The 24617-nt window shown below is 42.0% G+C and overlaps 1 protein-coding gene across 2 annotated transcripts; it reads left to right on the top strand.

Moving 5' to 3' along the window:
- The first annotated feature begins 3774 nt into the window (after positions 1–3774).
- LOC123159733 (fimbrin-4) lies at positions 3775–8849 on the top strand. Of its 2 annotated transcripts, none has more exons than XM_044577545.1 (14): positions 3775–4172; positions 4280–4450; positions 4557–4804; positions 4942–5113; positions 5601–5660; positions 5747–5815; positions 5906–6022; positions 6369–6580; positions 6731–6889; positions 6956–7155; positions 7313–7479; positions 7685–7781; positions 7990–8081; positions 8183–8849. In XM_044577545.1, the coding sequence occupies exons 1-14, from the start codon at positions 4086–4088 to the stop codon at positions 8549–8551; spliced, it is 2220 nt and encodes a 739-aa protein (XP_044433480.1). In that variant the 5' UTR covers positions 3775–4085; the 3' UTR covers positions 8552–8849. The 2 variants fall into 2 exon arrangements, with proteins under 2 accessions (XP_044433480.1, XP_044433481.1); XM_044577546.1 differs by having other exon boundaries at positions 5601–5639; positions 8183–8848.
- The last annotated feature ends 15768 nt before the right edge of the window (positions 8850–24617 follow it).

Genomic DNA, 24617 nt, shown 5'->3' with positions numbered 1-24617 from the left:
TCGCTCCTTGGAGCGGTAGTACCGCTCGGTGCGTACTGTGACGATAACGGTTGGATTTTCCCCCTCCTATAAAAGTGGGTCTTCTTCCCCATTGAGGCTTATCCTTTGAGTTCGTGTTCTTCCCCCATTGTTGACCTTCTTCAGGCTTGCTAACTCTCAATCCCTCCATGGATTCTTGCTAGTTTTCGAGGGAAAAGAGAGAGGAGGTCTAGATCCACATTTCCACCAATCACTTCTCCTCTATGTGAGGGGCACCCCTTGGATCTAGATCTTGGAGTTCTTGGGGTTCTCCTTCTTGTTCTTCCTCCCATTTTCCTCCCTAGCATTAGTTGCTTTGGTGGGATTTGGGAGAGAAGGATTTGGGCACTCCGTGTGCCCTTGCCATTGCATTTGGTGCATCGGTTTGAGTTATCCACAGTGATACGTGGAAGTTACAAATTGAGAAGCTTATTACTCTTGGGTGCTTGGGCGCCCTAGACGGTTGGTGGTGTTCGGAGCTCAATCATTATGGTGTAAAGCTCCGGGCAAGCGTCGGGATCTCCAATTAGGTTGTGGAGATCGCCCCGAGCAATTTGACGGGTACCGGTGACCGCCCCCAAGGGTTGCCAAAGTGTACGGGTTTGGTGACTGCTCCCAAGGGTTGCCATTTGTACAGGTTCAGTGACTTCCCTCAAGGGTCCCTTAGTGGAATCACGACATCTTGCATTGTGCGAGGGCGTGAGGATATTACGGTGGCCCTAGTGTCTTCTTGGGGAGCATTGTGCCTCCACACCGCGGCTCCAAATAGAGATTAGCATCCGCAAGGGTGTGAACTTCGGGATACATCATCGTCTCCACGTGCATCGGTTATCTCTTACCCGAGCCCTTTACTTATACACTTTACTTTGTGATAGCCATATTGTTTCTTGTCATATATCTTGCTATCACTTAGTTGTTTATCTTGCTTAGCATAAGTTGTTGGTGCACATAGGTGAGCCTAGTTGTTGTAGGTTTTGTGCTTGACAGATTAATCGCTAGGTTTATTCCGCATTTGTTCAAGCCAAAACCATAATTATTTTAAAGCACCTATTCACCCCCTCTAGGCGACATCCACGATCTTTCACCAACCCTTGGAACCACCTACAACTTTAGGTGGCGAAGAGCCGACATTCTCCGGCAATGAGGTCGGACAGAGTAGAGACATGTGAGAAGAGAAGCACACGGAGAAGTGATGTGCATGCTAGGTTGAGGTCAAGTCTTTCCTTATAGGTGTTTGGCGCTATGTCGGGGTGGAGCAGGCCACCACCATGTCCAAGAAATGACTGGTGGCTAGCGACGATCATATTCCTAGTTTGTGCTAGCTTGAAGCTAGAGGTAGTCGCAAGAGCATCATCGACAATTCGTCAAACAAGCTTTGTACAGTTCTTGTTTTGGAGGATCTTTGGTCCCCCTACTTTATGAAGGAACATGATGGCGGTAGAGGAGAGGTGGAGATTTGGTAGCTGCAAATAGGCACATGGTTGACCATCAATGGCTCTTACGAAGGAGCTACGATGCTCACCGAGGTGGTTGATTACATGTTATCTCCGACAAGCCATTGAATATTTTAGTGGGATATCAGGCTTATTTCATGTCATTTTTGCATTATTTTATATTTTAGACTAACCTAATAATTATTATCGAGAAGGCACTTTCCATGTTTTAACGAGTGTGGGTATATGAACCTTCCCGGACTCTAAAAAATGTAAGAAACAAAAATCAGGCGTCAATATTTCACTGGAGGATGAAGCATGCCAAAGGGTGGACCAGGGGGACGCATGGCACACATGCATGGGGTGTGCCCCTGGCTATATATCATGCAATTTTTCACCACCAGCACTTTGTAATCTGAGGCAAAACTTCCAACAAACCTATGGCGGTACTTCGCTGGAAATTCGGTTCAAAGCCATTTGACGTCTTCAATGTGTCTATAATTTTTGTATGGTTCATGCTACATTGTATCAATTACATACACTTTGGGTTATTGTTTTCTATTGGACTAACATATTAATCTCGTGACCAGTGTTAATTCCTTTTTGATGTTTTTAGTATTTCAGAAAAACACCACATAAAAGCTATGTGGAAAAAACAAAAAGAAGGTTATGAAAGTTTCATGCCAGGAGAGGACCAGTGACGCAGACCCTACACCTGGTGGGGCTCATAGGGTGTCGGTTCACACCTTATAGGGGCGCCTGTGGCATGTGGGCACCCCCTCAGGTGGCATCCGGTGCCCGATGACCTATATATATCCAGCGAAACCTCTACTCTAATTATCAAGCATTTTTCCTCCGACGTCCAATCACATTTTCGAGGCGATTTTTGTTTTCAGCTCTGAACGGAACTCTGTCGAATGGGGAGCCATCTTCATCATCACCAACCTCGATCAACTTTGACTACGGGTTCAGGTAGTAGTCAAAGTTGTAATCTCTCCATCTTGACGTGTTTAGATGTTCAATACAATAGTCATATGAGCTGCCCTACATGATTATGGTTAATCTGATGTATTTGTAGCAACGTTGTTGATCATGTGGTGAATTATTTGTTTATCTTCATTTATATGCATGCCATCGTGTTTGATCTATAGATGTATATTTCTTTCTGGTTGCTTGTCTACTCTTGTTTATGGTTTCACACATGCAATTGAGTTTTCCTTCAAATCTCATACTCAAGAACCAATGCAACTATAGCACAAAAATGGATTGAGCTTTGGTGCCTTAAAGGCACCTACCTTTGGGTCTATGATAGGTGGGCCAACCACCTGTTAGGCCCACCTGTCATAGACCCAAAGGCAGGTTCCTTAAGTCACCGAAGCAGCGTCCCACAAAAATATAAACTGAATTATGAACATGGAAATATAATAATATATTTATTATTGCCTCTAGGGCATATTTCATACATTGAGGTAGTCAGTGATGCTAGTATCTACTCAAGCAGTCCTCAACGGTGATGTGTGGTCGTGATGTCCATCTGCTTCAGTTGGTGCAGTTCGCCATTGATGAATACAAATGGAGTTGTGGCCTAGTGCCCCCCTACCCGGGGCTTGTGGAGGTGGCGCGGAACAAGGCTCTGAGCGAAAGATTTGATTCAACGAGGGTCATTGTCGATGATGATGACGCTCAAGGGCATCTTTCTCCTCCATGGATGCATTATCGAAGAGTACTTTCTCAAACATTAGGTCATGTGGGATCGGCAATAGTGGTTGTTGGTTTGGCTGGATCTTTTACCAAGTTTCGGTGGCGCAGTTGTTTGCAGGTGTGGGCTGAAGCTTTTGGTCGATGGGGGTCGATGTTGACGGCGTCGGTGCCCACGGACATTGTTTTCTTTCTCGAAGATGTTTCAGAATGCCCCGTTTTCAGTCACTTCGTGTTTGGTGATGGTGAGATGCTTCCACATTGGTGTTATGGTTGTTGTAATTTTTTTATGTGTGGTTTTTGACATAATTTTCCTTATAAACCAGATTACTCTGTATTTTTTTCTTCCAGTTTTTTCGATCTACATAAATTGCTGGAACACCATCTTGACGAGGTTACCTCAAAAACAGTTTTTATGATGTTTGAGATGTTTTGTACATCCTTTGAACTTTTATAATATGTCAAATCATGTTTCACAAAAAAAAAGAGTAACAACTTTCTAAAAAGCTCTACACATGAGATTTCCCAAAATATTCAAAGAATTGATAAAAAAAGTATTAAAAAAAACGAAGTAGAAATTCATCCTTGCCCCTACCGTCTCCCGTCCCCGGCCCCCACAAAATCCGGAACGCAACAAAAGCCACTCCCCAATGTCGTAAGCTAAACAGAAAAAGATTTGGCGCAAAGCATGCAAGAACATCTCCCACCAATTCGACCGTGCCAAAGGCGCCACCGCCACCACCCCGCACCCTCCCATCGATCGATTACGCGCTCGTCCGGCGATCCCTCCCTCGTCAATTCGATCCCCCAATGCGCGCGCGAACGAGACGATCGATCCCCGCATTTCCTCTTTTGATCTGAGGCCCGCGCGTCCCGCAGCGGCGTTCGCTAGGGCGCTCCCAAGAATTGGGCTCCCCGCCGGAGACAGATAGATAGATGTCCGGGTTCGTGGGGGTCGTCGTCTCCGACCCCTCCTTGCAGGGCCACTTCACGCAGGTCGAGCTCCGATCGCTCAAGGCCAAGGTCACGCCCGAATCCGCTGCATTTTATTCCCAATCGCGTTTCGCTGTGCCCATTGCGGTTCCACTCGGAATTCCGAAGTGCAATCCTGTCGTGTGGTGTGATTGCAGTTTGTGACTCTGAAGAGGGAGTCCGGCCATGTCACCACCAAGAACCTGCCGGGCTTGATGAAGAAGCTGAAGGGGCTCAACGAGGTTGTCTCCGAGGAGGAGATTGCTGCCTTCTTGTCGGAGGTTTGCCCCGACAGCGACCAGGAGATTGAGTTCGAGCAATTCCTCCGGGTACATCGATGGAGGGGACAATCATGTCATTAGTTCTTTCAAGTGGTAACTTAGGGGCACTTGATTTCGATACCGTGGGTTACATGCTTGATACGTTGTGCTGCAGGAGTACCTGAACCTGCAGGAGAGGGTGAGCTCCAAGGCGGGTGCGAGCGGGAGCAAGAACTCGTGGTCGTTCCTCAAGTCGAGCACCACCACGCTGATCCACCACAGCCCCAACCAGGCAGAGAAGTCGTCCTACGTCGCGCACATCAATGCGTACCTCGGCAACGATCCTTTCCTGAAGAAGTATCTGCCGATCGACCCCGCGGGCAATGATTTGTTCGACCTCGTCAGAGACGGGGTCGTGCTCTGGTGAGATGCTGATGCTGTGTTTCCACCTGCATTGTGTTGGTTTTTACAGCTATGGCAACATATAAATGATGCACTGTTATTTTGACAGTCCTGTCTAATGCTTGCTTATTTATTTGGTCACTGGATAAAACGGTCAGTAAATTGATCAATGTAGCGGTGCCTGGGACTATTGATGAGAGAGCCATCAACAAAAAAAGGATCCTTAACCCATGGGAGAGAAATGAGAACCATACGCTTTGCCTCAACTCTGCAAAGGCTATTGGATGTACTGTTGTGAATCTTGGCGCTCAAGACTTGGTGGAAGGAAGGGTATGCATTCATCTCTTACCACCTGTGGCAGTACATTTTTATTCTAACTATTGATATGGTAACCAGATTTAATTGATATCAGTATTTTCCTTTTGTGGTATGTGTGGATATGGATATGATTTTACCGACGTTGTTACCTCATCTCAAACTGCTTTATGCTCGGTTACCATGAAAATCTTACATTCGTCTCACAGTTATTTTTCTTGTTCACACTGCTGTTAGTTGTGCTCCACGTGTTCTTTTTCTTCTCGTGTCTCCAAAAGTTTAAGGTGGTGCCGAATACATCTCCAGGAATTCTTTTTTTTTCCCGATGGACATCTCCAGGAATTCATTTTGTAATGTCCTTAGTTATTTAACCATAATGTACATATACGTTATAGATACCTGCATCCCCCTTATGTTTAATCATCAATATCATTTTCAGTGCAAAATAGTACACTAATTAAAAGAAGGGCAGTAATGACTAACCCTATGCTTAATATTGCAGGCTCATCTAGTTCTTGGGTTGATATCTCAAATTATAAAGGTGAATCCTGAAATCCCCAATGTATGCTACTATGATGCAGACAGACTACATAAAGATGTGTATAACTGTCCTATTACACTATTTAATATATATTTTCATGTAAGTAGATACAACTTTTGGCTGATCTAAATCTTAAGAGGACGCCACAGCTGGTGGAAATTTTTGATGACAGCAAGGTATTACTCTTTTCATTATGTAATGTCGTTTATTGACATAATATATTTGTGTTGGACATATAACATTTTATTTTACTTATTATTTTACAGGATATAGATGAAGTGCTGAGCTTATCACCTGAAAAGTTACTACTTCAGTGGATGAATTATCATCTCAAGAAAGCTGGCTATAAGAAAATTGTTACCAACTTCTCCTCAGATATCAAGGTTCACGCAACAAATAGGCTTGTCTCTTCCAGAATTTATGTGTAACTGCATGTTTGGTCCTCTTCCTTTCAACGGATTAGTGTTGCATGCATTAAACACTATTTTTTACGCGTCATTAAACACTATTTTGGGGAAGCAAAGTCTGAATACTTTGTCTGCTGCAATCTGTAATATGCAAATGGTGCAATCCTTCTAGATTCCTTGTACAAATTCAGTAATACCTCATGCATGATAGAAACGTATTTTTTATGTGTGGTGCCAACAAAAACATATCTTCATTTACTGCTCCATTACTCTATTATTAGATGCACAACAATCAATTATCTTACAAGGTAGGCTTGTACAGGATGCTGAAGCCTACGCCTATCTTATCAAAGCTCTTGCTCCAGAGCATTCCTCTATACTTGCATTTGACACCAAGGATCCTGCCGTAAGAGCGAAAGTGGTACTTGACCAAGCAGAGAAGTTGGGCTGCAAAAGATACTTGAGCCCAAAGGATATTACTGAGGGCTCCCCAAATCTGAACCTTGCATTTGTTGCACAAATATTCCAACATAGGTGAGAATTACTTGTCTACTCTTTGTAGGAACCTTAGTTATCAAGCCTGTCTTTTTATTATGGTCTGCATACTGAACGCGTTCTCATATCCTTAGTAGTTCTGTGATGCCATTTCATGTTCACCAAAGTAGAATGATTTTTTACATGCAGAAACGGTTTGAGTACTGACACCAGACAGGTTACACTCACACAAACATCATCGCGAGATGAGGTTATATTGTGCCGAGAAGAGAGAGCCTTCCGAATGTGGATCAACAGCCTTGGAATTGCGACATACGTGAACAATGTGTTTGAAGATGTTCGAACTGGGTAAGCTTTCAACGGAGGCAGGTCATGTTTCTCGGGAACAGAGGAGTGATGTAAATGTCTACGCAGGTGGGTTCTACTAGAAGTGCTCGACAAAGTCTATCCGGGCTCTGTCAACTGGAAGCTAGCGACAAAACCTCCAATAAAAATGCCATTTCGAAAACTGGAGAACTGTAATCAAGTTATAAATATTGGAAAGGATCTGAAGTTTTCCATGGTGAATCTAGCTGGAAATGATATTGTTCAGGGAAACAAGAAGTTGATTGTTGGTGAGTTAATTTTACCAAAATGTGCATCGTGGTAGATGACTGTTTAACTGTCATAAAAAGTAGCAGATGGACATTGATAATGATCCATCCTCCCTTCTTCTATTTTCTGTTCTAGATGGAGTTGCCATATTAAGTATCATCTCACGTCTTATTTCAGCACTTCTATGGCAATTGATGAGATTCAATATCCTCCAGCTGTTAAACAAACTGAGATTCCACTCTCAAGGATCCCAAGGAAAAGAAATAACCGATGCTGATATCTTGAGTTGGGCGAATAACAAAGTGAAGGTTTCCGGGAGAAATTCTCGAATGGAAAGTTTTAAGGTGATCTTTTATGATTGCACATTGCCTTTCAGCAGCAGTTGAGCTTGCAGAAAAATTAACAGGGGACCAATAAGTGTAATAAAATATTTGACAAAGATATTTTGTGTCTATGTTCTGCCCCTGCCTAAACAATGAAAGCTCTGCTCCTGCCTTTTCAGTTGTCATATCTGTCCAGCAAACCCTCATAATTCTCTCTTTGCTTCAGGACAAGAACTTATCGAGTGGAATTTTTTTCCTTGAGCTTCTCAGTGCTGTAGAGCCAAGGGTTGTGAACTGGAAGGTTGTATCGAAGGGTGTAATTGGTGCGTTCTTCGTCCACAAATGAATTGATTTTCCTTTTACCTGCTGACCTTTTAACTTAAGTTATATGTGGTCTCTCCCGCAAAAAAAGAAAAGAAAAAGTTTTATGTGTTTTCTTTTGGCGCATCATGAGAACCGAATGAAATCATGCCCCGTATATCTTTTGCAATTCCTTCGTCCTCATTCGCGCATACCCTTTTACTGTTGCAGATGACGAGAAGAAGTTAAATGCAACCTACATCATCAGTGTTGCACGGAAGCTCGGGTGCTCTGTTTTTCTGTTACCAGAAGACATCATTGATGTAATGGGCCATTGCTATGAAATAAACAACATGCTATATATCGCTAAAGATCAAATACATAATTATCTTTATCTTATGATGTTAAACTAATTCTCGTACAGGTGAATCAGAAAATGATCCTAACATTGACTGCTAGCATCATGTACTGGAGTCTGCAGAAGCCACAGCAGCCTGAAACATCCGAACAGTCAGAATCATCATATGCTGCTTCAGATGCTGCTTCCGATATCGCCTCAGAGGATTCCGCTTCGATAGTGGCACCATCAGAAGGAGAAGAGGTGAATTCACTCCCTGATAGAGCATCCAACATGCCAACTGCTGATACTAGTACTTCAGAGGCTCCTGCTGCTGATACTAGTACTTCAGAGACTCCTGCTGCTGATACTAGTACTTCAGAGGCTCCTGCTGCTGATACTAGTACTTCAGAGGCTCCTGCTGATGATACTAGTACTTCAGAGGCTCCTGCTTGAGTTTTTCGCCTGATAGTCCAACTCCAACTTAACCACAATTGACAATATTTCAGACACCGGGACGATGTGCGATCGTGACTACAGAATGATGATTTAGAATAGTACTTTCCCTCCCATCATTTTTCGTTTTCCTGTCTCGCGCACAGAATAGATCTGAGCAAATTTGTTATTTGTATTTGTATTTGTATTTGTATAGTTTTCTTACTATGTGCACATAAAAACAATCCAGTGTATATGATTATGCTGAATATAGGTTATATTTGTTCACTGAATTTTGCTCTGACTCTTACAATACAAAAGGTCGGTCACTTGAGCTGTTTACCAACTTAAAGTTGTTGGCTTTTGCTAACAATCGGTCGAATGTTGTAAGGATGAATTGTCAATTGTGCATTCCAAGATTCCTTTACGTTTGTTTTGTTCCCGTTTTTATCTGTGGTGGATTTGTTAACATGGTGGTTAACCATATTATGCAAGATGGAAAAGAAATTGAAGTAGTAGGTATTTCTCGGGCAAGAATTAGATAACATAGGAATTGGAGAAGAAAATAATGAGATGCCAGGATGCTAAAACACATAATTGTTTTTTAGTGGTGCCCCTGGGTACTTTGAAATGATGAGATATAGTGGAGGCACATAGAAGATTCATCCTCAAAGTAAAATAAGATGAATTTTAAGCCCATGCAAGATTTTCTCTAGGAGTGGGTGTCGGTGTCAAAACCGGCTGATCTCGGGTAGGGGGTCCCGAACTATGCGTCTAAGGCTAATGGTAACAGGAGACGGGGGACACGATGTTTACCCAGGTTCGGGCCCTCTCGATGGATGTAATACCCTACTTCCTGCTCGATTGATCTTGATGATATGAGTATTACAAGAGTTGATCTACCACGAGATCATAGAGGCTAAACCCTAGAAGCTAGCCTATGATTACGATTGTATGTTGTCCTACGGACTAAACCCCTCCAGTTTATATAGACACCGGAGGGGGCTAGGGTTACACAGAGTCGGTTACAGAGAAGGAGATCTACATATCCGAATTGCCAAGCTTGCCTTCCACACAAAGGAGAGTCCCACCCGGACACGGGACGAAGTCTTCAATCTTGTATCTTCATAGTCCAACAGTCCAGCCAAAGTATATAGTCCGGCTGTCCGAGGACCCCTTAATCCCGGACTCCCTCAGTAACCCCTGAACCAGGCTTCAATGACGATGAGTCCGGCGCGCAGATTGTCTTCGGCATTGCAAGGCGGGTTCCTTCTCCGAATACTCCATAGAAGATCTTGAATATGAGGATCGTGTCCGGCTCTGCAAAATAATTTCCACATACCACCGTAGAGAGCACAATATTTTACAAATCTAATCTGCTGACAACTTTTATAGCGTGACATCACACCACGGCCCGGTCATTACGAGCCGTTTTCCCAGCCTGCCACTACACGTGTTACGAAGCGGTTTTATTGGCACGTCTTGTCGAAGCAGAGATCGTGTTCCCCTTATCACGGGATTCTCTTCAATACGGGTGTGGGTAACCCAACCGTGCTTGTTAATATGACTCCCTGATTTTAGGTAAGTTCCAAACGGTCACGCGGGTGACGCTTGATATTCACCCCCTTTATAAAGGGCCCAAGACCTGTCCTTTTCTTCCCACGCTCGATCCTTCCCTTCCCCCTCCTCGAGTTCCAACACCCAAGGCTCAAGCTAAGCGCTTCGGACCTTCAACCATGTCCGGATCCAACCTTCAAGGCCGGTGGATGGCCTCCTCTCTCACAGAGAAGGACATCAAGAAGCTTAGGGAGGCCAGGTATCTCACCGCCGAAATCCCACACAGGCTGCCTGCTCAAGGGCAGGTCATCCCCACTCCCAAACCCAACGAGAGTGTCGTATTTGTTTTCCATTTCCTCCGAGGGCTAGGTTTTAGTCTTGATCCCTTTGTGAGAGGGTTCATGTTCTATTAAGGGCTAGATTTCCATGATCTAGCTCCAGATTCTATCCTTCACATCTTGTCATTTATCGTCGTGTGTGAGGCCTTCCTCCACATCACCCCACACTTCGGCTTATGGCTCAAGACCTTCAGTGTGAAGCCGAAGATGATCGACGGGTGATACGTCCATTTTGCATCATGCTTTTATATCAATATTTATTGCATTATAGGCTGTTATTACACATTATATCTCAACACTTATGGCTATTATCTCTTATTTTACAAGGTTTACCATGAAGAGGGGGAATGCCGGCAGCTGGAATTCCGACTGGAAAAGGAGCAAACGTTGGAAACCTATTCTGCACAGCTCCAAAAGTCCTGAAACTCCACGAAACAACCTTTTGGATTTAATAAGAATTTCTGAGCAAAAGAAATAGGCCAGGGGGCCCACACCCTGTCCAGGAGACAGGGGGGCGCCCCCCCCCTATAGGGCACGCCCTCTATCTCCTGGGCCCCCTGGTGGGCCTCCGACGTCCATCTTCTGCTACATCATCACTTTTACACTGGAAAAAAATCGGGGGCAAGCTTACGGGACGAAACTCCGCCGCCATGAGACAGAACCTTGGCAGAATCAATCTAGGGCTCTAACGGAGCTGTTCTGCCGGGGACACTTCCCTCCGGGAGGGGGAAATCATCACCAACGTCATCAGCAACGATCCTCTCATCGGGAGGGGTCAATCTCCATCAACATCTTCACCCGCAACATCTCCTCTCAAAACCCTAGTTCATCTCTTGTATCCAATCTTGTATCAAAACCACAAATTGGTACCTGTGGGTTGCTAGTAGTGTTGATTACTCCTTGTAGTTGATGCTAATTGGTTTACTTGGTGGAAGATCATATGTTCAGATCCTTTATGCATATTATTACTCCTTTGATTATGAACATGAATATGCTTTGTGAGTAGTTACGTTTGTTCCTGAGGACATGGGTGAAGTCTTGCTATTAGTAGTCATGTGAATTTGGTATTCGTTCGATATTTTGATGAGATGTATGTTGTCTTTTCCTCTAGTGGTGTTATGTGAATGTCGACTACATGACACTTCACCATTATTTGGGCCTAGAGGAAAGCATGGGGAAGTAATAAGTAGATGATGGGTTGCTAGAGTGACAGAAGCTTAAACCCTAGTTTATGCGTTGCTTCGTTAGGGGCTGTTATGGATCCATATGTTTAATGTTGTGGTTAGGTTTACCTTAATACTTCTTTTGTAGTTGCCGATGCTTGCAATAGGGGTTAATCATAAGTGGGATGCTTGTCCAAGTTAGGGTAGTACCCAAGTACCGGTCCACCCACATATCAAATTATCAAAGTACCAAACGCGAATCATATGAACGTGATGAAAACTAGCTTGACGATAATTCCCAATGTGTCCTCGGAAGCTCCTTTATTATTATTAGAAATTGTCCAGGCTTATCCTTTGCTACATAAAGGATTGGGCCACCTTGCTGCACTTTATTTACTTTATTTACTTGTTGCTCGTTACTATTTATCTTATCACAAAACTATCTATTACCTACAATTTCAGTGCTTGCAGAGAAAACCTTACTGAAAACCGCTTGTCATTTCCTTCTGCTCCTCATTGGGTTCGACACTCTTACTTATCGAAAGGACTACGATAGATCCCCTATACTTGTGGGTCATCAAGACTCTTTTCTGGCGCCGTTGCCGGGGAGTGTAGCGCTTTTGGTGAGTGGAACTTGGTAAGGAAACATTTATATAGTGTGCTGAAATTTTCTGTTACTTGTCACTATGGAAACTAATCCTTTGAGGGCTTGTTTGGGGTATCTTCACCCCAACGAGAAGAGCAAAGAGTTGCTCCTCAACCTACTGAACTTTATGAAAATATTTACTTTGAGATTCCTTCGGGTATGATAGAGAAACTGCTAGCTAATCCATTTGCAGGAGATGGAACATTGCATCCCGACTTACACCTTATCTTTGTGGATGAAGTTTGTGGATTATTTAAGCTTGCAGGTATTCCCGATGATGTTGTCAAAAGGAAGGTCTTCCCTTTATCTTTGAAGGTAGATGCATTGACATGGTATAGGCTATGTGATGATACGAGATCTTGGAATTATAAGCGATTGAAGTTGGAATTTCATGAGAAGTTCTATCCTATGCATCTTGTTCATCGTGATCATAATTACATATATAATTTCTGGCCTCACGAAGGAGAAAGCATCGCTCAAGCTTGGGGGAGGCTTAAGTCAATGTTATATTCATGCCCCAATCATGAGCTCTCTCGGGAAATGATTGTTCACAATTTTTATGCTCGGCTTTCTCTTGATAATCGCAACCTGCTCGATACTTCCTGTGCTGGTTCTTATATGCTGAAGAATATTGATTTCAAATGGGACTTATTGGAAAGAATTAAACGCAACTCTGAAGATTGGGGTTCCGACGATGGTAAGGAGTCATGTATGACACCTAAGTTCGATTGTGTTAAATCTTTTATGGATACCGATGCTTTTCGTGGATTTAGCTCTAAGTATGGACTTGACTCTGAGATAGTAGCTACTTTTTGTGAATCTTTTGCTACTCACGTTGATCTCCCTAAAGAGAAGTGGTTTAAATATAACCCTCCTGTTGAAGTGAAAGTAGTTGCACCTATTACAGTCGAAGAAAAGACTATTACCTATAGTGATCCTATTGTTCCTACTGCTTATGTTGAAAAACCTCCTTTTCCTGTTAGGATAAAGGATCATGCTAAAGCTTTGACTGTTGTTCGTGAGAGTAATACTAGGACTTATACACCTCCTGAGCAAATTAATGTTGAACCTAGTATTGCTATGGTTAAAGATCTCTTGGATGAGGACTTAGATGGGCATGTTATTTCTTTCTTGGGTGAGACTGCTAATATTGCTAGACCTGATACTAAGACACGTAGACCTGTCATAGGCATGCCTGTTATTTCTGTTAAAATAGGAGATCATTGTTATCATGGCTTATGTGATATGGGTGCTGGTGCTAGTGCGATACCTTATGATCTTTATAAAGAAATTATGCACGACATTGCACCCGTTGAATTAGAAGACATTGATGTTACTATTAAGCTTGCTAATAGGGATACCATTAAACCTATTGGGATTGTTAGAGATGTTGAAGTTTTGTGTGGGAAGGTTAAATACCCTGCTGATTTTCTTGTTCTTGGTTCCCCACAAGATGATTTTTGTCCCATTATTTTTGGTAGACCCTTCTTGAATACTGCTAGTGCTAAGATTAATTGTGAAAAGAATATTGTCACTGTCGGTATAGATGGTATGTCTCATGAGTTTAATTTCGCTAAGTTTAGTAGACAACCTCGTGAAAGGGAACCACCTAGTAAGGATGAGATTGTTGGTCTTGCTTCCATTGATGTTCCTCCAACTGATCCGTTAGAACAATATTTGCTAGACCATGAAAACGATATGTTTATGAAGGAAAGGGAAGAAATAGATGAAATGTTCCTTAAACAAGAACCTATGCTGAAACATAACCTTCCCATTGAAATTCTTGGGGATCCCCCTCCACCCAAGGGTGATCCCGTGTTTGAACTCAAACCATTACCTAATAATCTTAAGTATGCTTATCTTGATGAAAAATAAATATATCCTATTATTATTAGTGCTAACCTTTCAGAGAAAGAAGAAGAAAGATTATTGAAAACTCTGAAGAAGCACCGAGCAGCTATTGGATATACTCTGGATGATCTTAAGGGCATTAGTCCCACATTATGTCAACACAAGATTTCAGTGGAGAAAGATGCCAAATCAGTTAGAGATCCTCAAAGACGATTAAATCCCAAGATGAAGGAAGTGGTAAGAAAGGAGATACTAAAGCTCCTTGAGGCAGGTATTATTTATCCCATTGCTGATAGTGAATGGGTAAGCCCTGTTAATTGTGTCCCTAAAAAGGGAGGAATTACGGTTGTTCCTAATGATAAAGATGAATTGATCCCGCAAAGAATTATTACAGGTTATAGGATGGTAATTGATTTCCGTAAGTTAAATAAAGCTACTAAGAAAGATCATTACCCTTTACCTTTTATTGATCAAATGCTAGAAAGACTATCCAAACACACACATTTTTGCTTTCTAGATGGTTATTCTGGCTTCTCTCAAATACTTGTGTCACGAAGGATCAATCTGAAACTACTTTTACTTGCTCTTTTGGTAATTTTGCTTATAGACGTATGCCTTTTGGTTTATGTAATGCACCTGCTACCTTTCAAAGATGCATGATGGCTACATTCTCTAATTTTTGTGAAACGATTTGTGAGGTATTCATGGATGACTTCTCTGTCTATGGATCCTATTTTGATGATTGTTTGAGCAACCTTGATCGAGTTTTGCAGAGATGCGAAGACACTAGTCTCGTCCTGAATTGGGAAAATTTTCACTTTATGGTTAATGACGGCATTATCTTGGGGCACAAGATCTCCGAGAGAGGTATTGAAGTTGATATAGCCAAAGTTGATGCTATTGAAAAGATGCCATGTCCCAAGGACATAAAAGGTATAAGAAGTTTCCTTGGTCACGCCGGTTTTTATAGGAGGTTCATTAAGGACTTTTCTAAAATCTCTAGGCCTCTGACTAATTTATTGCAAAAAAGATATTCCTTTTGTCTTTGATGATGATTGTGTAGAAGCGTTTGAAGTACTTAAGAAAGCTTTGATCACTGCACCTATTGTTCAGCCACCTGATTGGAATTTACCTTTTAAAATTATGTGCGATGCTAGTGATTATGTTGTAGGTGCTGTTTTAGGGCAAAGAGTCGATAAGAAATTGAATGTTATCCAGTATGCTAGTAAGACTCTTGATACTGCCCAGAGAAATTATGCTACTACAGAAAAAGAGTTCTTAGCAGTTGTGTTTGCATGTGATAAGTTTAGACCTTATATTGTTGATTCCAAAGTTACTATTCACACTGATCATGCTGCTATTAAATATCTTATGGAAAAGAAAGATGCTAAGCCTAGACTCATTAGATGGGTTCTCTTGCTCCAAGAATTTGACTTGCATATTATTGATATAAAGGGAGTTGAGAACCCCGCTGCAGACAACTTGTCTAGGTTAGAGAATGTTCTTGATGACCCACTACCTATTAATGATAGCTTTCCTGATGAACAATTAGCGGTCATCAATGCTTCTCGTACTGCTCCTTGGTATGCTGATTATGCTAATTACATTGTTGCTAAATATTTACCGCCTAGTTTCACATACCAGCAAAAGAAAAAGTTCTTTTATGATTTAAGACATTACTTCTGGGATGATCCACACCTTTATAAAGGAGTAGATGGTGTTATTAGACGTTGTGTGCCTGAGCATGAACATGAACAGATTCTACATAAGTGTCACTCTGAATCTTATGGAGGACACCACGCTGGAGATAGAACTGCACACAAGGTACTACAATCTGGTTTTTATTGGCCTACTCTCTTCAAAGATGCTCGTAAGTTTGTCTTATCCTGTGATGAATGTCAAAGAATAGGTAACATTAGTAGATGTCAAGAAATGCCTATGAATTATTCTCTTGTTATTGAACCGTTTGATGTTTGGGGCTTTGATTATATGGGACCTTTTCCCGCCTCTAATGGTTATACACATATTTTAGTTGCTGTTGATTACGTTACTAAGTGGGTATAAGCTATTCCAACTAGTAGTGCTGATCATAACACTTCTATTAAAATTCTTAAAGAAGTTATTTTTCCGAGGTTTGGAGTCCCTAGATATCTTATGACTGATGGCGGTTCACATTTTATTCATGGCGCTTTCCGTAAGATGCTTGCTAAGTATGATGTCAATCATAAAATAGCATCTCCTTATCATCCGCAGTCTAGTGGTCAAGTAGAGTTGAGCAATAGAGAGCTCAAATTAATTTTGCAAAAGACTGTGAATAGATCTAGAAAGAATTGGTCCAAAAAACTTGATGACGCATTATGGGCCTATAGAACTGCATACAAAAATCCTATGGGTATGTCTCCTGATAGAGGCAAAGGTGTCTCGTCTTTCGGTGAGATGATGGATTTCACTTTGGTGGAAGTCGACTTTGACGATCCGACTACGAACGTGCGAGGACGTCGCGCCTTAGCAATCGCTAAACCAACTCCAAGAGGTTATTGACCACGCCGGAGCACGATCAACCTGACCACGAGGGTCTATTTCCTGCGAGCAAACGAAGAACAAGCAAGAAACTGAGATTGGAATCTGGATATTGCGAATATAAGATGAAAGCTTTACTGATCAAGGTGGGGTTCTGTGACGCCTTTGTCTGGTCGTTGAACACAAACAAAGTACGCGAAGTTGCAGCTATGTCAAACTTTAATCTAAGAAAAACCCAAAGTCTAAACGGTGCCCTAAGGGCTGTATATATTGAGGAAGAGAGGGGGAATTTCGTGGCCCTTGGTGGAGGGGTCCGAAATCAACCCTATCTCTTGTTTCCCCACACATACGGACTCTAAAAATAGCCTATACTAATGTATTTCGAAATTACATGGGCCTGGCCCAATAAAAAGGTGACGCGGCACCTATAATAGCCTCTGGACGAAATTTATGAAGTGGCATCTTGTATATTTCGTCCAAGGCTTCATGCACTCATTATGGTGGCTTCAAAGACCTGAAATCATCACTCGTAACTCCGTTCTTGTTCCCCTTGCGCATGCCATCATCTCCATGCTTTCTCTTGCTCCAATGTTCATCCTTCTCCAAGCTAGGCCCTTCATTTGTAAGCAAAACAAATGTATCCAATTTAGGCAGCATCATATTCTCATGAACATTAGAATCATTACCAAGAAACGAAAGTACCTGGTAATTTAGTTGGCGTGCGCGAGCTCTAGTAATTGGTCCGGTATGTATAGCAACAGGGTCTGTGGGTGTAACAATGGTATTGATGTCCTCATCATCCTCCCCTTCTTGAAATGAAGTCGTCCTCGACGGAAGTTCATCTTCCTCACCCAAATAAGGCTTCAAATATGCAATGTTAAAAGTGGGACTAACCCCAAAATCTGCAGGCAGCTCAAGTTTGTATGCATTATAATTTATTTTCTCTAACACCTTAAAGGGACCATCAGCACGTGGCATTAGCTTTGATTTGCGCAAATCAGGAAATCCATCTTTACACAAATGTAACCAAACAAGATCTCCAGGTGCAAACACAACATGTTTTCTACCCTTATCTCCAGCAAGTTTATATTTAGCATTCATACGCTCAATGTTTTCCTTAGTTAACTCATGCATTTTTAAAATCAATTCAGCATGTTGTTTAGCATCAAAATTAACCTTCTCCGAAGATGGAAGAGGCAACAAATCAATAGGTGCACGAGGTAGGAAACCATACACAACTTCAAAAGGGCACATCTTAGTAGTAGAATGCAATGAACGATTATAAGCAAATTCAATATGAGGCAAGCATTCCTCCCACATTTTCTTATTATTCTTCAAAACAGCCCTAAGCATAGTAGACAATGTTCTATTGACTACTTCAGTTTGTCCATCAGTTTGGGGGTGACAAGTAGTACTAAAAAGCAGTTTAGTCCCCAACTTAGCCCATAAACATCTCCAAAAGTGGCTAAGAAATTTAGTATCACGATCTGAAACAATAGTATTTGGCACACCATGCAAGCGAATAATTTCACGAAAGAACAAATCAGCAACATTAACAGCATCATCGCTTTTATGACATGGTATAAAGTGTGCCATTTTCGAGAATCTATCCACGACAACAAATATGCTATCCCTCCCCTTCTTTGTTCGAGGTAAACCTAAAACAAAGTCCATAGATATATCCTCCCAAGGAACACTAGGTACAGGCAAAGGCATATATAAACCATGAGGATTGAGTCGTGACTTAGCTTTTTGACATGTAGTGCAGCGAGCAATAAAACGCTCAACATCCCGTCTCATCTTTGGCCAAAAGAAATGTGTAGAAAGTACATCCTCCGTCTTCTTCACGCCAAAGTGTCCCATTAATCCTCCTCCATGCGCCTCCTGCAACAACAAAAGACGAACAGAGCTAGCTAGAATGCATAGCTTGTTAGCACGAAACACAAATCCATCGTTAACGACGAACTTGTTCCACATTCTTCCTTCTTTACAATTCTGCATTACATCTTTAAAATCAGCATCATGCACATATTGATATTTGATGGTCTCCAAACCAAATATTTTGAAGTCAAGTTGTGAAAGCATAGTATAGCGACGAGACAATGCATCAGCAATAACATTTTCTTTTCCCTTCTTGTGTTTAATGACATAAGGGAAAGTCTCAATGAATTCAACCCATTTAGCATGTCTACGATTCAGTTTAGCTTGACTTTTAATATGTTTCAAAGATTCATGATCAGAATGTATAACAAATTCTTTGGGCCATAAATAATGTTGCCATGTTTCTAAAGTCCGAACAAGAGCATATAATTCTTTATCATAAGTAGAATAATTCAGACTAGGCCCACTCAATTTTTCAGAAAAATATGCAACAGGTTTGCCATCTTGTAATAACACACCTCCTAATCCAATTCCACTAGCATCACATTCAAGCTCAAAAGTCTTATTAAAATCAGGAAGTTGGAGTAAAGGAGCATGTGTCAACTTATCTTTCAATACCGTGAAGGCTTCTTCCTGTGCGGTACCCCAAAGAAAAGGCACATCTTTCTTTGTAAGCTCATTGAGAGGTGCAGCAATGGTGCTGAAATCTCGCACAAAACGCCTATAGAATCCAGCGAGGCCAAGAAAACTCCTCACTTGTGTGACCGTTTTGGGCTGCGGCCAACTCTCAATAGCGTCAATCTTGGCTTTATCAACTTCAATTCCCTGTGGAGTAACAACATAGCCAAGAAAAGATACTCGGTCGGTGCAAAAGGTGCACTTCCCAAGGTTACCAAACAAACGTGCATCACGTAGAGCAATAAAAACAGCACGTAAATGTTCCAAATGTTCTTCCAAAGATCTGCTATAAATCAATATGTCATCAAAGTAAACTACCACAAATCGTCCAATGAAAGCACGTAAAACTTCGTTCATTAATCTCATGAAAGTACTAGGTGCATTAGTTAACCCAAAAGGCATGACTAACCACTCATATAATCCAAACTTAGTTTTAAATGCTGTTTTCCATTCATCTCCCAATTTCATACGAATTTGATGGTATCCACTACGCAAATCAACTTTGGAGAATATTGTAGAGCCACTCAATTCATCAAGCATATCATCTAGCCTAGGAATAGGATGACGATAACGAATAGTAATATTATTAATGCCTCTACAATCAACACACATACGTGATGTACCATCCTTTTTCGGCACTAGAATAATAGGAACAGCACAAGGACTAAGGGATTCGCGTATATAACCTTTGTCGAGAAGCTCTTGTACTTGACGCATAATCTCCTTCGTCTCCTCTGGATTGGTACGGTATGGCGCACGGTTTGGCAGTGAAGCACCGGGAATTAAGTCAATCTGATGCTCAATCCCTCGAATGGTCGGTAATCCCGGTGGCACGTCTTGTGGAAAGACGTTAGCGAACTCCTGCAAAATGTTAGTGACAGCAGGAGGCAAAGAGGAAGGCACGTCCTCGAATGAAAATAATGCCTCTTTGCACACAAAAGCATAGCAAACAGATTTGCTGAAATCTAGCTCATCAATATCAGATTTGGTGGCAAATAAACATGCACTTTTCAATTTAATTCAGAAGCAACACTAGATGGTTTATTATTAGGCTTCATTTGTTGCTCAAATTCTTTTGCCACAATCTGTTTTTCACTCTTATTCTTCTCCTGTTTTGCTTTATTAGCTCTATTAATATCATCTTTCAAAATAGAATCAGGAGTCATAGGAAGCAAAGTAATATTTTTATCCTTATGAACAAGAGTATACTGATTGTTTCTACCATGGTGTACAATTTTTTTATCAAATTGCCATGGTCTACCAAGTAATAAGAAACATGCTTGCATAGGTACCACATCACAATCAACATAATCAGCATATGTAGAGATACTAAAATGCACACGAACAGTACGTGTTACCTTAACCTTGCCGCTGTTGTTGAACCATTGGATGTAGTAAGGATGTGGATGTGGTCTTGTGGTGAGAGAAAGCTTCTCCACCATCTCCATGCTAGCCAAGTTGTTGCAGCTACCTCCGTCTATGATGACGCGCACAGAACGCTCCTTCACAACTTCCTTGGTATGGAACAAATTGTGCCTCTGATTTTGCTCAGCTTGTGTGACCTGCACACTCAGAACACGTTGAGCAACTAAACATTCATACCTGTCAGCGTCTTCAGGAGCCATGTATTGCGTCTCATGATCAGAATCATCTCCACCATGTTCTTCACGTGTAATAAGAGCCAAAGTCTCCTCATCATAGTCACAAGCGGACTCATATCCACCATCCTCGGTAGCAATCATCACACGCTGAGATCTGCATTCTCTCGCGTAATGACCTCCTCCCTTACAACGACGACAAATAATATCACTTGTGTGCCTTGTTGATGCCATGGAAGAGGAAGAACTCTGTGCAGGCCCGACAGGTGCGCTCTTGGCAGATAATGGTGGTTGTGCCTGTTTTCTTGTATCACGACTGGAGGAGGCACCTGATTGAGGTGCTGGTGCAGTTGAAGTAGAAGATGCACGCGGTGTCCATGATGAAGGTCGGCCTGCAGAAAAGTTAGTTCGCGCCAATGCTTGTCGATCCTGCACTTCACGTTCAGCTTTACAAGCAAGATGGAATAAATGAGCGATATTAGTATACTCCTTATAGTCTAGAATGGTCTGAACCTCTCTATTTAATCCACCCAGAAAACGTGCAAGCATAGCTTCATTCTCCTCAACAATACCACATCTAATCATGCCAGTTTGTAATTCCTGATAATATTCTTCTACAGAATTTTTCCCTTGTCTTAAACGCTGCAATTTTTGAAGCAATTCACGTTGATAATATGGTGGAACCCAACGCGTACGCATAACAGTTTTCAAAGCAGCCCAAGTAGTTGGAATAGGATATAATCTACAATGTTCAGACCACCATACACATGCAAAACTAGTGAAAGCACAAACAGCAGCAGCAACCCGTCTCTCCTTAGGATATTGTAAACATGTAAATCGTTGTTCAGTTTCTAACTCCCAAGTAAGATATATATCAGGAACATATCTACCCTCAAATGATGGAATATTCAATTTTAGTTTAGAAATATGGACATCATCTCGTACCTGAGGTGGTGGTGCAGGCCTACCATTACGAATATATACCTGAGGTCGACCTGCTGGTGGTCGTGCTGGTGGCTGCACGTAGTTCTGATTTTGATCAACCTCATCCTCATAATCGCCCGCATACTCATCATCCTCCTGGGTACCAGCAGCAGCAGTAGCACGAGCCAAAGAAACATCAACAACAGGAACAACAGCACCAGAAGTTTGGCCATCCTCAATAGGAACATGCTTCGTTCGTCCATACTGATTCGGAAGGAGGCGTTGTTGTTGTTGTTGTTGTTGCAGAGGTGCGATAGGTGCAGCCGGCGGTGGTTGTGGAAAACGCGCGAGCAATTCATTAAACTTGCTATCAAGCTTTGTTTCGAACGTCTTCTCAATGCCATCTATCTTCTCCATGGCCTCGTCAAATCTGTTTAGCACATCTTGCATCTGTCCACTCATCATTTGCTGAAATTTATCATGTAGCTGTTTGTTCGTCAGGTTCTCCCAATCAGTCTCATCGGCTTGTGATCCTGGCATGGTTAGCAGCAATAGAAACACAAATAATATGATTCTACAGACTACTAGGAAGCGGTGGTGGTGGTGGTGTGTCACAAATCCTTCAAGCGAATCTCAAATTCTTACCAGTTCTTACCCAGCAGCAGGTGGTGATCGGCAACTGTTGTAGTCAAAACTCTCAAAGCTTGGATAGAGCGATTACCAGGGAGAATCAAACGCACGACGTAGATGTATGTGGAGCTGGGAAGGCTTATAATATGGTAGCAAAAAGGGTCAGCAATAATCAATTCAGAGATGCAAAGTTGAATAAACGCTCAACGACGGTACTGTGCTGGTCCTAGGCTAGACTGTGCTAGAGACGCAAGCCTAGAACACTAACAAAATCATGGTGCTACACGTAAACAAGGGAGGAGCACACTCTGAATTTTTTCTCTCTTTTTTTCACTTTTTTTGCACTTTTTTTTTGCTCCGCAACAATTTTTTTTCAAAAAAGTCTACAAATGGTCTAGAAACTGCCTAGCCAGAATTTTCCGGACTTAGTTTTTTTTTGAAACTTGAGCTATTTTTCTACTGCGGGTAACACGAAAGTTCGGGAGTCCTTCTCTATCACGACTCGGAGTATGGCGTTATCTGGAAGTCGAAAACAAAGCAACAAATACTGGACGCGGACTAGGACTGGTGGCGGAGATGAATCTGGTGGAACTCGGACTGGTGGCGGAGATGAATCTGGTGGAACTCGGACTGGTGGCAGATATATGTTGCAGGTGGACTCGGATTAGCGTGATGGAGGTGGATATGTGGTATATGGCAGCGGTGATGACGATGGTGGTATATGGTAGCGGTGATGATGATGATGCGGCGGCGGCGTGACAACTTGTGAACAGAACTCGAAACTCTAAAGGACTAGACACTAAGACCAGCAACTAGACACGACGATGCAACCGCAAATTTAACAACACAAATATAGAAAAGATTATGTAATGGCTCAGACTGGTTCGGATATGATGATAACCCTAATTTTTTTGTGGCTTTTTCGTGGACTATAGGTATGAAGAACAGACTCGATCTAAACTACGAAAAACTATAAAATCTCACCGAGCAACCTGAAAACTGATACCACTTGATAAAGGCAAAGGTGTCCCGTCTTTCGATGAGATGATGGATTTCGCTTTGGTGGAAGTCGACTTTGACGATCCGACTACGAACGTGCGAGGACGTCGCGCCTTAGCAATCGCTAAACCAACTCCGAGAGGTTATTGACCACGCCGGAGCACGATCAACCTGACCACGAGGGTCTATTTCCTGCGAGCAAACGAAGAACAAGCAAGAAACTGAGATTGCAATCTGGATATTATGAATATAAGATGAAAGCTTTATTGATCAAGGTGGGGTTCTGTGACGCCTTTGTCTGGTCGTTGAACACAAACGAAGTACGCGAAGTTGCAGCTATGGCGAACTTTAATCTAAACAAAACTCAAAGTCTAAACGGTGCCCTAAGGGCTGTATATATGGAGGAAGAGAGGGGGAATTTCGTGGCCCTTGGTGGAGGGGTCTGAAATCAACCCTATCTCTTGTTTCCCCACACATACGGACTCTAAAAATAGCCTATACTAATGTATTTCGAAATTACATGGGCCTGGCCCAATAAAAAGGTGACGCAACACCTATAATAGCCTCTGGACGAAATTTATGAAGTGGCATCTTGTATATTTCGTCCAAGCCTTCATGCACTCGTTATGGTGGCTTCAAAGACCTGAAATCATCACTCGTAACTCCGTTCTTGTTCCCCTTGCGCATGCCATCATCTCCATGCTTTCTCTTGCTCTAATGTTCATCCTTCTCCAAGATAGGCCCTTCATTTGTAAGCAAAACAAATGTATCCAATTTAGGCAGCATCATATTCTCATGAACATTAGAATCATTACCAAGAAACGGAAGTACCTGGTAATTTAGTTGGCGTGCGCGAGCTCTAGTAATTGGTCCAGTATGTATAGCAGCAGGGGTTGTGGGTGTAACAATGGTATTGATGTCCTCATCATCTCCTTATAAGATGGTTTACAGAAAAGCGTGTCATTTACCTCTTGAACTTGAACATAAAGCATATTGGGCTATTAAAGAGATCAATTATGACTTCAAACTTGTCGATGAGAAGATGTTGTTTGATATTAGCTCACTTGATGAATGGAGAACCCAAGCCTATGAGAATGCCAAGCTTTTCAAAGAAAAAGTCAAATGCTGGCATGATAAGAGGATACAAAAGCATGAGTTTAACGTTGGAGATTATGTGTTATTATTCAACTCTCGTTTAAGATTTTTTGCAGGAAAACTTCTCTCAAAATGGGAAGGTCCCTACGTTATTGAGGAGGTCTATCATTTTGGTGCTATAAAAATTAACAACTTCGAAGGCACAAG

The sequence above is a fragment of the Triticum aestivum genome, chromosome 7B (assembly GCF_018294505.1).
Source record: "Triticum aestivum cultivar Chinese Spring chromosome 7B, IWGSC CS RefSeq v2.1, whole genome shotgun sequence".
In the NCBI taxonomy this organism is placed as follows: Eukaryota; Viridiplantae; Streptophyta; class Magnoliopsida; order Poales; family Poaceae; genus Triticum; species Triticum aestivum.
This window is presented reverse-complemented; position numbering and strand designations above follow the sequence as displayed.